Below are 14,647 nucleotides of genomic sequence, written 5' to 3'. Positions count from 1 at the left end.
AGCACTGTACTAAGTGCTTGGGAGAGTACTCACAACAATAAACAGACTCCCTTCCATGACATCTGCACTCTAGACCTACTGCATTTATCCCAGGTCACCTCACACCTCTTAGTCTTAGTCCAAGTCAGTCCTAGTACATGCCCTAAATTCTATTCTCTCCACACCTTCATTCCCCTTATCCCTTTCACCACTCTTGCACTCCCAGTCTCCTGGCTCACTAGTATAGTCCTCCTCCACTCCAAAGCTCTGGCAGCTGAAAACAGCTGGAGGAAAACCAGGCTCATGGCTGATTTCTGCCAGGTAAATTCACATTATCAATGCTGTAACTCACTTTGCTTGACAATTCCATCATTCTGCCCTCACTGATTCACATTCTGACAACCCCTATCAATTTTCCAAACCTCCAACACTCTCCTGAAGAACCCAATCCCACCCCTATGACTTCTAACTCTAATCCCCGATGACCTTGTCAACTACTTTATTGAAGACACCAATCACCCCTCAATGCTCTACTGCTTCTTCCTCATCCTTCACCTGCTTTCCAGCTGTTTCAGAGGATGTGTGACCTGCTCTGTAAATCCACCTCTTACCTGTGCCTCTGACCCTAACCCTTCTTGTCTCCTAAAATCACATGCTCCTATTCTCTTCCCCTTCCTTGCTGCCATTTTGCCTCTCACTCACCAATAACTCTTTCCTCTATGCATTCATTCATTCAACCAGCTGTATTTATTGAGCACTTACTGTGTGCAGAACACTGTACTAAGCGCTTGAAGAGTACAATACAACAATAAACCACAGTGAGCTTACAGTCTAGATGGGGGAGACAGACATCAATACAAATAAATAAAATTATAGATATGTACATAAATGTGGGGCTCGGGGTGGGGTGGGGGCAAAGGGAGCAAGTCAGGTGATGCACAAGGGAGCGGGTGATGAAGAAACTGTTTAATGGCAGCCTATTTCAAGGTCTTACTTCTATGGGTAGAGGAAAACAAAATGAAACAAGGCCCAAAAAAAGAAAGATCACTCCTTCAACTTGCTCTTTAGCAATTTGCTTTCAAAAAAGTCTAGCTTTTTTCGAGCAAATTTTATGCAAGGAAGGAGAGATGAAGAGGCAAAAGCTAAAACAGCCCCAGGAATTGCAAACATCAGACATAATAATAATAATAATGGCATTTGTTGAGCGCTTACTATGTGCTGAGCACTGTTCTAAGCGCTGGGGTAGATACAAGGTAATTAGGTTGTCCCAAGTGGGGCTCACAGTCTTCATCCCCATTTTACAGATGAGGTAACTGAGGCACAGAGAAGTCAAGTGACTTGCCCAAAGTCACACAGCTGATCAGTGGTGGAGCCAGGATTAGAACCCTTGATCTCTGACTCCTAAGCCCCGTGCTCTTTCCACACTGAGCCACACTGCTTCTCTGTTGAACCAACAGGACTTGGTGATGGATTGAATACGTGGGTTGAATAAGAGAGAGGAGGTTAGGATAACGCCAAATTTATGGGCTTGTGAGACAGGAAGGATGGTGGTGCTGTCTACAGTGATGGGAAAATCACAGGAATGACAAGGTTTGGGAGGGAAGATAAGGAATTCTGTTTTGGATATGTTACATTTGAGATGACTGCAGGACATCCAAGCAGAGATGTCTTGAAGGCAAGGGTAAATGTGACACTGCATAGAGGGAGATAATCCTGTATCTAAGAGATTATTCCAATGTTGAAAGAGGAATTGTAAACATCACACAAAACTGAATCTACTTTGATGCTAGGAGAATATTTAAGAAAGGGAAAATATGGGGGACTTAATCTTGTAAGCCATAGTCTCAGCTATGGCAGGAAACATGTCTACCAACTCTGTTTTACTGTACTCTCCCAAGTGTTAGTATTGTGCTTTGCACACAGTAAGCACTCAGTAAATATCATTGATTGATTGATATCAATCTGTATTGATCTTTATTTATGGACTGTGTGCACTAGATAGCATACAAAGAAGCCCTGGTCAAAATTTTGATGGGAGAAGCAGTTAGCTCTCAGTATGGTGCTACAGCTTTTCACCCCCTCCACCCACTCTAATCCTCACCCCTGCCTGATCTCACTGTCTGTGGGGGAAATGTATGAAGGAGATGCAAGAGGGTGTATGCCTACTGTAGTTTCAATGGGTTCAAAGATTTCTGAACATGAATTATTTATGGCAGGATCACGGCTCCCTCACTTTCTGGGAGGATATGGTTTCAAAGAGTCTGAAACTGGGAAGCAAAGGTTAAGAAGGATTCCTAGCCCAAGACTAATCTGCCTTTCCACATCCCACTCTGGCCCGAGGGCTAAGGAGAGACTCCTCAGGCTAGACCTCAGCTCGTGTAGGTCTCTCTATGCTACCCTCATCAAAGCCTTCTTGCCCAGATAATGTCTCTTGGCCCCTGAAATTATAACCCCTGCCAGCGCCCTGACGATGCCTATCTGAAAACACTGGCCTTTAGGGCCCTGTACAGAATCACAAACTACATTTTGTGACATATTAAAGCTAATTTCACAACCAAAATTACTCATCCACTCAATTCTCCCACAAAGTATGATTTCACTGCATGCTTTGTTTAGAACACTGTTAGGGAATTAAGGAACTTTCTTCTGGCAAAACACAACTGGCTTGAACTCAATGTGGTGTCTAAGAAATGATGGGACCCATGCACATAGATACGAGGTAGTGGGGGCGGTTACAATATGTACACTGTAGTACAAGTGTTCCTTAAGGAGGGATTTATCGGGGATGTGATCCTTGTTTTAAAGAACGGACTAGATGTTCTATGTTATAATGTTTGAAGACCCCCTAAAACAGAAAAATTATTAATAAATACAGCTTGTCATGCAATAATCATTTAAGCTTAAATATGGCTTAGCCTCCTTATGAAATGAGTTACTCTGTTGCTGTAAGTATACAACATGCCTTTCCTTTCTATTTGCATGCGCGTGCACACACATATACACGCCTCTCCGATAGATATTCATGCCTAACATGCACATGCCTCCCTCAATTTTTGAGATTCCACTGGGTGGCTGTTTCTGTGGACTATACTTTATTAACTCTGGCTCACACCTGGGGACAAGTGTTCCTATGTTTTGAGGAAGGAGGCTGCTCCACAAATGGAGGAAAGATTTATCTCTGATAAATGAACCAGTTTCACCCCCTGCTCTCAGGTAACTATGCGACGAGGAGAGAGAAGGGCAGATAGGGGCAGCTCAGCTTCTGATCTTGCTAGCCTCAGCACTGGGTTCCAAAACAGAAGTTGGCAATGGTAGGAAGCTTCAGCTTAAAAATGGTGCCAGAATGGCCTGGAGGTTATTCATTTGCAAAGAATGGTGGGAGCTACATTGAGCTTCAGAGGCTAGCTCAAAAGGCCCAACGAGCAAAAAGTCATGAAGATTTGAGGGGAAAAAAAAATCTTTTCTTGTGACAATGAATTCTAGGCTTTGCGCTACTATTGTGAGTGAAGTTCATCTGCAGAACATTTTTATCTTTACTTGATCTAAGATTTTTTGATACTTTTTAGACTATTTTTTTGTCCCCAAGGACTTGATTGACTGACCTAACCAAGAATATTCTTGAAAATTTTGGGACATTTTTTTCCAAATGACTGACTGAGGAATTGCTTGACTGATCTAATCATTTTTTCCCAAAGGCCTGGGTATTACTATAGCTTTGTGACTTGTTGAACCACTAATTTAATGCACAGTATCTGGTGTCTGAAGGAAACCATTCATTCATTTAATGAGTCCCTTTGGCAAGCTGCTAATTAGCACTTTTAAGAGAGGTGTAATTTGGGGGTATTATTGTTCCACATTTATTTAGTCAAATTCTAGTTCCTCAGTAAAAGTACTGGTTTGTAATTTGCTCACAGTAGCTAATAAGAATGGAAATTTGAGGCGTAAGTGATTTTGCTCAAAAGAAGAGCAGACTTCTGCTATCTTCTCCTGAGGTCCTCTAATTCTAGACAGCCCTTGTCCTCTGTTTTGTAGAAGTGACCATCTAACTCTTGGAAACATTCCACTCTCATTTTTCTTGGGATAATTTGCTTATTTACTCTCCCACGGAGACAGAGAATGAATTAACCTTGAATAATACAAATGTTTTCATGAAGAACCCACTGTCCCCAAGATGGGAGGTTTGTGAAGGACTTTAAATATTAGCTTCAAATTTTGAGGCTAATGAACCGTAACCCTCAGCCAATTGGGTGAGATCAGTCTGTTCAAGAGGCATGTAAGTCCATCTCTCCCAGTCCCACTTCTCACCACAAACAGCAGGGGACAAGATGGAGTAAGAAAATCTATGCAGTTGGGCTGCTGATGCACTGAAGTATCAATTCCTTAGCAGAATCAGTCTCTTAGCACCCAAGGTTCCAAATGAGGGAGACTTTGCTTTTAGAGGCACTCTGGAGATTATTTTTGAAAGTCAATGTCTCTCATTCACCAAAACTAAAACAAATTTGGATATACAAACACAATCAGAGCCCAACCAAATTCCTTCCAAGCGCAGACCTGTTCTTTGGGATGCAGGCAGCTCACTGGCAGCAGGCAGTGTACCTGTTGGTCCGGAAGGCAGTGCATAAGCTGAAGATGACGGTGGAGCCCCTGGACCGCCATGCTGGAAGGATGCACCAGAAGTAGAGGAAGAAGAGAAGGAAGAAATGGGGTTGGAGGTAGCCGGAGAGGCCTGGTGCTGTCCTGCATAGAGCTGAGACTGCCCAGGATGAGAAGCAGAAGCCATGTAAGAGGTGTTAGGGTAAGTGCTGCAAGCAGGAGGAGCAACTGGTTGCTGGGGCTGATACATCGCCGGCCCCCCTGTTCCAAATTGATATGGCTGGGCTGGTGGATAATCTACATAGAGGAGGAAGAAAAGGAGACTTCATTAATAACCATTTTATATCACAAGTAATTGAACAATGAAAACAATTTCTCACCTCCTGAAATGACCGTTTACCTCCTCTTCCCTTTAGCACAGTAGTCCGGGAGTTAATACGTCAGTCAGTCAATCAGTCAATCATATTTATTGCAGACAGTATATGTCTCATGCCGGTCACCTTGGATCCAGCTCTGTTTTGAGTGCTGGGATCTAGCCTCTTTCCATTGTTTTCAGCCATTAGGGACACACCTGGAGTTAACTGATAGTTTTGGTTGGTGATATAGGCCTACCAAGACAGTCATTCTAACCTACGCCCTTTTCAGCCACTGAAGAGTACTGTGCAGACAGCAGGCTTATTAAACTTCAACTGTGGGATAAGCATTGCTTTAGCTGTTATAGAAAGTTACAAAGAAATTCAAGATTAGAGTTTCATGGACCTCCCGCATGTCCTCTTCTCTAACAACTCCAATACCCCTCAACCTATCCCATTTTTGCAGTCAAATTCACCTCCGCAAATATGCTCATAGTCCTCTTTCTTCTTCAGGCCAATGAGTATCCAGCTTGTGGGGAGGGGGAAGAAAAAATTCACTCCTAAGCACCCACCCTTGAGGTATGTTTACTTATGCCTTACATGATAGTAACTTGTTACCCTCTGGACGGTAAGCTTGTGGTGGGCAGGGAATATGTCTGTTGTATTGTTACATTGTATTCTCCCAAGCTCTAAGTACAGTGCTCTGCACACAATAAACACTCAATAAATACAACTGACTGACTGACCAATCAGAGGGAAGTAAGAAGATGGGGCCATGGAGTTGGTGAAAAGACCCTTGAGCATCATGGGTGGAGAACTAGGTGTCTGGGAGAGCAAACTACTGGGAAGGCTCATTGCTGTGACTCTGGAGGGACAGAGGACACAGCGGGGGGTCAGAGATGATTCCAGTTTATGGTAAGGATACCCAGCTTTAGGGGCCAGTGTCTAGGACTCTGGAGGAGTGGGGTTTTTGTCTCTGACAGGGAGAAATGTCACTGAAAGACCCTGGCATTTATAGAACTTGCTGAGGGTGTGACTGGGACTGGGACTGGGACACCCTGATTGAAGAGGGGAAAAGGACTAGTGGAATGTGAACTCTGGGATACCTACAGGAAAGCAGAGGGTTATGGGGGAAAAAGTGTTAGATCTAGAGTAATGTGGTTTGAGCAGGATTTCTGTTTGTAATTCTTGCAAGGGGACTTTTAAATTTTATTGATTGAAATTATAATCAAAAGATTATCAAATTCTCATTTTGGGGTGGCCTATGGTAATAATAATGTTGGCATTTGTTAAGTGCTTACTATGTGCAGAGCACTGTTCTAAGCGTTGGGGTAGACACAGGGGAATCAGGTTGTCCCACGTGGGGCTCACAGTCTTAATCCCCATTTTACAGATGAGGTAACTGAGGCACAGAGAAGTTAAGTGACTTGCCCACAGTCACACAGCTGACAAGTGGCAGAGCTGGGATTCGAACTCATGACCCCTGACTCCAAAGCCCGTGCTCTTTTCCACTGAGCCACGCTGCTTCTCATTAGCCACGCTGCTTCTCATTAAAGCAGGTAGGGCTACCTACAGTGGTAGGGCTGGAGGAGAAGCTTCAGGTGCCAGGGAGATTTGTGGATCTGGGAAACCATGGGAGTGTTTTCACAGCCATCTTCCCACAGCCAGCCCTGGAAAGTAGTAGGATAGTCCCCAGTAACTCCCTTGTCTTCAGGGAGATGATGGGGGCAGGAGGGCCCTGAAGCAATAGTGGTATAAGGATTTGGGGTACGCTATGTAGAGGTCCCCAACCTGCAGCCCCAGGAAGGGAGGAACTGGAGGGTACTAGAACTCAGCAGAGGATAACAGGGGTCTAGGTGCCTCCTGAAGTGAGAAATTTCACTTAGTAGTCCCTGGAGTCAGGGGTTATTTTGGTCAGGATTTAGGACTCAGAACTCTTGGTCATTATAAACCCTGTCCCAGAGTCTTGCCTCCACTTCCCAAAGATTCAACCGCCACTCCAGATAGAGAGGGATCACTCCTTTCTGTCAGCTAATAAAACAATGGATGATGAGTAAACAGAGTGACTGGCACTTAGCTCTATAAAATTTCTCCCACTGCGGCTAGGGAGATCACTCTCAGCAACTACATTACTAACCACTGAAGCATAGGAATCTCTCAACTTCGGGTTTGGTCCATTCAGCTATTCAAAAAAAAGTGAATTACTGCATCTACCTATTTCTTAGAAGTAATAGGAAGAAAATGGAAGTTGCCTATCTGGGAGCATTTTGACCAAACTTTCAAAAATCCCAGATTACAAAAATGCTTCACTATTGTCCCCTTCATCAAAGGGAAGTTAAATTCCTTAAAACCTGGTTCCAGACTCAACCTCAGGTCCATCTCTTCCTTTTTGGCCTTACAACTGCCCCTCCAGTTGCATTCTTTATTATTATTGTTGATCATAATGGTCATATTTAAGTGTTTATTATGTGCCAAGCGGTGTACTAAGCACTGGGGTAGAGACAACACAATCAGACTAGACACAGTCCCCATCCCACATGGTGCTCACAGTCTATGGGGGAAGAAGAACTGAGGCGCAGAAGTGATATGCCGAGGGTCCCACTGCAGGCAAGTGGTGGGCTAGGATTAGAACCCAGTTCCCCTAATGCCCAAGCCTGCGGTCTTTCCACTAGTCCATAATAGTCCAACTTGCTACTCCCCTCCAGTATCCTTTCACTCTCCTGCCTGTTGAACTTCATCCTCCTAACTTCTTGCCCTTAGCTTAGGAGTTTGGAAAAAATCACTTTTTAACTCTTAAGGATATCTGTCTGCTTGCGAGAGGTACACAGTTGGATTAACTGTGGATTCCCCACTTTCTGTTTGGCACTCAAAACAAGGGTGATCCCATATCCACAACAATATAGAAAATTACATAAATACTTCTGAAAAGGATTTTCTAGCCAAATGGGTCAGCTGCCTTGAACCGGCCCCTTGCTCATTTAAACTGTTTAAATTTGGACACCCAGGCTGAAGCATGATCTCAGTTTACTTCCCATATGATTCTGGAACTTGGAGTAGGGATGCCCCAGACTGCTTTCAACATTGCCGGTCTCATCCCAACATGATCTTGGGAAAGGGTATTGATATTCTGACTTTTGATAAAATATATTCAGCTTACCCTGAATTCCTGCAGGGAGAGGTCTGTGGGCATAACCTTCCAGGGGGTGAGGTGGGTGGGGAGACAAAGGGTCATGCTCACAGTCTATATATCTCAAGATGTGTGACTCAAAATAAAGCTGTGCCCAGGTATGAGGAAATTCAGCAACATGCTCGTGCATGCCTATCATCAGCCATGTGATGTCAAGCAGTGTGGCCCAGTGGAAAGAGTATGGACTTGGGAGTCATAGGACCTAGGTCCTAATCCCAGCTCTGCCACATGTCTGCTGTGTGATCTTGGGCAAGTCACAGCTTTTCTGTGCTTCAGTTACCTCATCTATAAAATAAGGATTTTAAATCACTCTCCCCCTTAGACTGTGAGCTCCATGTGAGGCAGGGACTGTGTCCTGATTAGCTTGTATCTACTCGAGTGCTTAGAACAGTGCCTGGCACATAAGTGCTTAAAAATTATTATTATATTATTATTAACATGACCTATAGTGTCTCCCAAGGGGAGGATCTGGACTGGGGTTCAAAGAAGATGTGGTTGGAAGTCACCTATTTGAAACACTATTCTCATAATGCTGACTTTGCTTCCAAGAATACCACCTCATTTTCTAGGACATTAAGGAAAGCTGGTTCTTCATTAAATTGGTTTTCCAAATAAGGAAACAGAGGGCTTGTGCAGAATCTTGCAGCCACCAGAGGTAAACTGTTCTCCCTGCATGATGCTGGAACTTGGAAGGAGGCAGCCATTCCCTAAATCAGAGAGGAGCCCCATGGGAAAGTGAGGAATGTGGCAATCACTGCTACTTACGCTGAGGCTGTGGATATGGTGGTCGGCCCCCAGACTGCGGGTACCCATAAGCAGAAGATGTAGACTGCTGTGGTGCTGCATTAGGATTAACATTTCCTTGCATGATGAAACCTGGAGAAGGAGGGTTGTCTCCCTGGAAATAAGAATATCAAAGATAGAAAGGTTAGTATGGATGCAGAAAATATAACTAGGAAGATTTTAGGGGGATTGTGGCATATATGCTCAACAAAACTCTGCCGTAACCACAGACCTCCCAGTCCTTCTCTGAAGCATATGGAAAAGAACCTATGCTGAAATAAAGACAACTAGAAGCACAGATTGAATACTTCTGCCACCTTATTCTAATGAAAATGCAAAAGGATGTCTGTGACATCCCTGAAAAGGCTATTAAAAAGCTACGGGATGTCAATGACATCCTCAGAAGGTTTCGGAAAACTAATACCTAACTCCAGAAACTTTCCACTGTCTCCTACCCCAGACACAGGAGCTGGGATGCTCTCAAAGACCACTGGGAAGTCATGTCTGATAGTTTTCATCAGCCCCATGTAGATGCTTCATCCCGCCATAAGTTTGGCAATTCTGGGAACTGCCAAAAGAACCTGACCCACCCTCCCCAAAGCCCTGAAGGGGAGGGGATGGCAATATAGAGAAATACAGAATTACTTTTCAAGGATTCAGGGCTCTGTCCAGAGAGGAATAATGAAGGTTATACCTGTGTGGCAGAGAGAGAGTCTGCAGGTGGATGGCTGGGAAGGGCAGTAGGAGTTTTGTTACTCCAGGTAGTGACAGTAGGGGCAACTCTAACCTGAATTGAACAAAGAAATACCAATCACAGAAAATAAAAAAAAAAAAAATGTAAACCTGAAGGGTAATAATCAGCCAGATGCAAAGCAGGAAGTGCAGGTGCACTCACAAGAGGCAGACCTCTACTACTGCTGAACTACTAAGCACACAATCGGAAAAAACAAAACAAAACAGGAAGGGTAACAGTCCAAAATGGGACTTAATCCCTGCCTTTTGGAAAATGCCCCATGAATATGCTAGAGCTTGGCAAAAGCAAAGCCAACCAAGGAAAAAACACACATTTAAAAAGAATTAATGTTGGAAAGAGAGTGACGTTTTTAAGTACTCAAGCCACTATGATCAGAGTACTGACAACATTACCAAAGATCTCTCTGGGGGGGTGTTGTTCATGCTTCACTTTGATCTTACAGCCTCACATGAGCACAACCAAGACATTGCTAGTCTTAGTTTATGTAGGCTTCTTTTCTTTTAAAATTGAAACATTTAATTTTGATGACCTTAATAGATCAATGTATTAAACTTCAGGAGGTTATTTTCCCTCCTTTATGAAGGATAAAATGAACACTTCCCTCCTCAAACTGGGCCTTTTCAGCATTCAGGGGATATGGTTAGCCAGTCAATCATATTTACTGAGCTCTTACTGTGTGCAGAACACCTAGTAAGGGCTTGGGAGAGTAATATATAACAATAAAAACAGACTCCCTTGTGGTTCACAAGGAATTTACAGTCTAGACAGGGAGACAGACATTAACATAAATAAGAAAATCACAGCTATGTGCATAAGTGTTGTGGAGCTGGGAGTAGGGGGGGTGAATAAAGGGATGAATAAAGTCAAGGTGACACAGAAGGGAGTCCTCACTTTCTCCTCTGACTCCACTAACATAGATCTGAAAGAATTTCACAAATAAATACTTAGTATTTCTCCCCTTTTATGCCTGATGGTCTGTTTGCCTTTAAGCACTAGATTAAAGATTTTCACAGTTACAAAGAAAAACTATGAAAACTAGTGATCAAATTTTGTCAATGCTTTTAGGTAATTTGTAAGTACGGGTAAATGCGTACATTAGATTACTGCAGTATTTTATGTGCTTCTTTAAACTTTTAGGATTTTTATGTCAGTATAATTGTCATCTTTAATATGTTACAGTTATACTACTCTATAATCGACTTAGTATAGGTTCTGGTTAATTTTGGTAAAATTAATAATAATAATAATGTTGGTATTTGTTAAGCGCTTACTATGTGCCGAGCACTGTTCTAAGCGCTGGGGTAGACATAGGGGAATCAGGTCGTCCCACGTGGGGCTCACAGTCTTAATCCCCATTTTACAGATGAGGGAACTGAGGCACAGAGAAGTTAAGTGACTCGCCCGCGGTCACACAGCCGACAAGTGGCAGAGCTGGGATTCGAACTCATGAGCCCTGACTCCAAAGCCCGTGCTCTTTCCACTGAGCCACGCTGCTTCCCTGAATTAGGGAAAATTAGGGTACCCAGCCTTGGTTCAGAAATGAATCTCCTCATTTAAACATTGTCGCCTATGGGAAAATTGGTCATTTCAACTTAAAATGCAGTTTTCAAGCACCAATTATGTGTCAAACCCAAGGACTTCCCTATATCAGACAATATTCTCACCCAAACCCTGTCCTCTCCTCTGACTTTCCCATCATGGTAGATAGCCCCACCATCCTCCCTGTCTCACAAGTCTGGAACCTTGGCATTTATCCTCAACTCATCTCTCCTATTCACCCATATATTCAATCTATCACCACATCATGTTGGCTCTACCTTCACAACATCCCTATAATCTGTCCTTTCCTCTCCATCCAAACTCTTACCTTATCTCGCTTGACTACAGAACCAGTCTCCGTGCTAACCTCCTTACCTCCTGACTCTCCCCACTCCAGGCAATACCTCACTCTGCTGCCAGGACTTTTCTAAATCAAATTCAGTTCATGTTTCCCTACTCCTCAAGAACCTCCAGTGGTTGCCCATCCACCTTTGCATCAAACAAACTCCTTACCATTGACTTTAAAGCACTCAGTCACCTTGTCCCATACTATCTTACCTTGCTGATTTCCTACTACAACCCAGCATGCTCACTTCGGTCCTCTAATGACAAATTACTCACTGTACCCTCTCCCTAGTCTATCTTATCGACAACCTCTCACTTATGTTCTGCCTTTTGCCTGGCACTCCCTCTCCCTTTACATTCGACAGATTATCACTCTTTCCACCTTCAAATCACATCTCAAATCTAAGAGGATTTTTTCTATCTGTTGAGTGTTTGTTTGGTGCTTACTATTATACTAGGCTCTGTACTAAGCACTGGGATAAATACACGCTAATTAGGTTGGACACAGTCTCTGTCCCACAGAGGGGCTCATGGTTTTAATCCCCATTTTATAGATGACGTAACTGAGACACAGAGAGATTTACCCAAGGTCAAACAGCAGACAAATGGCAAACCCGGGATAAGAACTCAGGTCCATCTGTGCTCCCTCTCCCTTTTGCACCACCCCTGCACTTTGATTTTTGCCCTTTAAGTATTCTCCCTGCCCTCAGCTGCACAATATTTATGTAGATATTTGTAATCTCTTTTAATGTCTGTCTCCCCTATAGATTGTAAACTCTTTGTGGGTAGGGAACATGTCTACCAACCCTGTTACTCTGCTGAATGCTTAGTACAGAGCTCTGCATACAGTAAGTGCTCAATAAATACATTTGATTGTTCACTCCACTACTTTGTCATTATCTGGCTGATATGATCCAAACACAATCCTTTCTTAAGGTCCTTCTGCCAAACTATGATTTAGTCTAAAAGAGAACAATGTTTAGATGACAGGTGCAATCTGAATGTCTTTCTTTTATTTGACAGGTGGAAGATGATATTGATGACCATGAGATAAGGCCGTCACATGCACTGAGTAACTGTGGTCATAGCCCACTATTATTCAGATCACAGGTCTCATGTGGTTTGAAATAGCAATACCCAAACCTGAAAAAACAAATAATGAATTTGGACATTGAAATCTCCCATGATAAATCAGTGAGTCAGGGTAGGGAGTCAGGGTAGGGGCACTCCTACAAGAGTCATTCTAAATCACTGTTGAAGGGTCCTTTAACTTCACTGTAGCCTATTATGTAGGGCATAGGCATGACATTTGATATTCGCCCAACCCCACAGCACTTATGCACATATCTTTAAATTATATTATAAACTATTCACATTAATGTCAGTCTTCCCCTGTAAGCTCATTATGAGAAGGTAGTGTGTTTGCTAATTCTGTTATATTGTACTCTCCCAAGTGTTTAGTACAGCACTCAATAAATGCTATCAATTGATTTAGTGATTGACATCAAAGAGGTTTTGCTTCAGAGCCTGATGTATCAGCTGGTCACTTACAACTCTCGGTAGATTTGGGAAGACCAAGATTTAGCAATAATTGAGAACTGTCATTCATAAGAGGGAAAGTCTCTCCCAAAGAAGAGAAATCTGGGAACTATGTCAATGAGGTGACATTCATCACAGAGTCTAATTTCGATTAGAGTCTTGAAGACATCTATAGCTAGCCAGTTTATGGGCAATAAGTGCTGCTTTTTTTTTAATCAATTAATAGTATTTCTTAATTTCTGGGTGATGGCTCGTCCATTTCTAGGTAGTGAGCTGACCCAAAATGTAAAGATCAGTTTGCTATCGTTACCCTTTCTGTAAATGATTAACTACACTATTACTAATTATGGTCTCCTGTTGAGTTCAGTTTGGTTTGGGTGAGGCACTCAAGTAGTTGAATTCCAAAGTATTTAGAAATTGCCCAAGAATCAAGCAATAAGAGCTTCATGAGAATACAGAAGAAAGGTTCATGCTAAAAACATGAAATTTCAGGGCCTAAGAAAGTCCTTACAAATGGGAGTTTTTCAAGGGTGCTGCTAGACTCAGGAAAGAATGATTTTGTAAGAATACCTCAAGATTTCATGGAGTACAAACCAAAACCACAGAAGAGGATCCCAGCTATCTTTTCCTTTCTACTTTCTCTGTTTCAGTATATTTCAATGGCTGAAGGTCCCATTGTCCATATTATGGATCCAAGCCCTTATAGACTTATTTCTTGTTTTCCACCTTTAACAGGTCTTCAAAGCTTGACTTTCATTTCTGGAAGCTTTTATTATAATGCTTCTAAATGATGCTGCATGATTTAGGAAGAAAAGCTGCATATAGCAAGCATGTCCCTTGAACATCTGAATAGGACAATCAGCCCCAAGTTGACTTGATTCTACTTATAAAATGTCACTGCCTTCTTGCCAGTAATTTCTTTCAGTGGATTATCCCTCTCTTCCTCTGGGGAAGGGCATGAGGGCAAGGGAACCAATACAAGATGGATGTACAAGTAACTGAGGAAAGCCCAATCTTGAGGGCCTTTTGTTTTTACATTTGAAAATCTAAACTCTTTGTGCAAATCTGGGGAATGTTTACCAAAAAAAACCAAACAGCAAAAAAAACCCTCCACATCTCCAAAAAGCATAAGGATAGAGATGGTAAAGGTAACTCAGTCAGTCAAGTGCACTGCTGTTTTTCTGTAATTTAGTGCTTTTGAGTTCTTTAACTGAATCTTCCTGGTTTTCTTTCCAAGTGTGCATGCCTTTCCCCAACCTTTCAGACTGGAAGCTTCCTGGGGGCCAGGGACTGTGCCTGATTCAACGTCCTTGGACCTTTCCTCAGTGCTCAGCACAGAGCTTATCATAAAATGCAACCAATTCAAAAATAATCAAAATATTAGCCATAAGACTCTCTGCTAAAAAGAAGGTCCTCGTCCCTCCAAGGCTACAATGATGGAAACAGGCCGCCTTGAACATCCACTTTTAGATTTTTTTCGGTTTTTTTACGGTATTTGTTAAGTACTTACTATGTGCCAGTCAATGTACTAGCAGTAGGGAAGTTACAAGATAATCACATTGGACAAATATCCAA

At 42.7% G+C, this 14,647-nt stretch overlaps 1 protein-coding gene across 11 annotated transcripts in view; it reads right to left on the bottom strand.

The window, feature by feature from the left end:
• The window catches only part of SEC31A (SEC31 homolog A, COPII coat complex component), a 97,546-nt gene that overhangs the window by 15,513 nt on the left and 67,386 nt on the right, over positions 1 to 14,647 (bottom strand). For 4 of the 11 annotated variants that reach the window (XM_029058986.2, XM_029058987.2, XM_029058991.2 and 1 more), the window contains 3 exons: positions 9,590 to 9,682; positions 8,878 to 9,010; positions 4,531 to 4,869 (listed from right to left, as the gene is read on the bottom strand). In XM_029058986.2, coding sequence (XP_028914819.1) covers positions 4,531 to 4,869; positions 8,878 to 9,010; positions 9,590 to 9,682 — 565 coding nt within the window. The remainder of the gene's footprint in view (positions 1 to 4,530; positions 4,870 to 8,877; positions 9,011 to 9,589; positions 9,683 to 14,647) is intronic. The other 7 variants (XM_029058990.2, XM_029058992.2, XM_029058993.2 and 4 more) reach the window with 5 other exon arrangements.

Source organism: Ornithorhynchus anatinus, chromosome 3 (assembly GCF_004115215.2).
Source record: "Ornithorhynchus anatinus isolate Pmale09 chromosome 3, mOrnAna1.pri.v4, whole genome shotgun sequence".
Classification (NCBI taxonomy): Eukaryota; Metazoa; Chordata; class Mammalia; order Monotremata; family Ornithorhynchidae; genus Ornithorhynchus; species Ornithorhynchus anatinus.
Note: the sequence above shows the minus strand (reverse complement) of the source record. Positions and strands in the feature narration are given on the sequence as shown.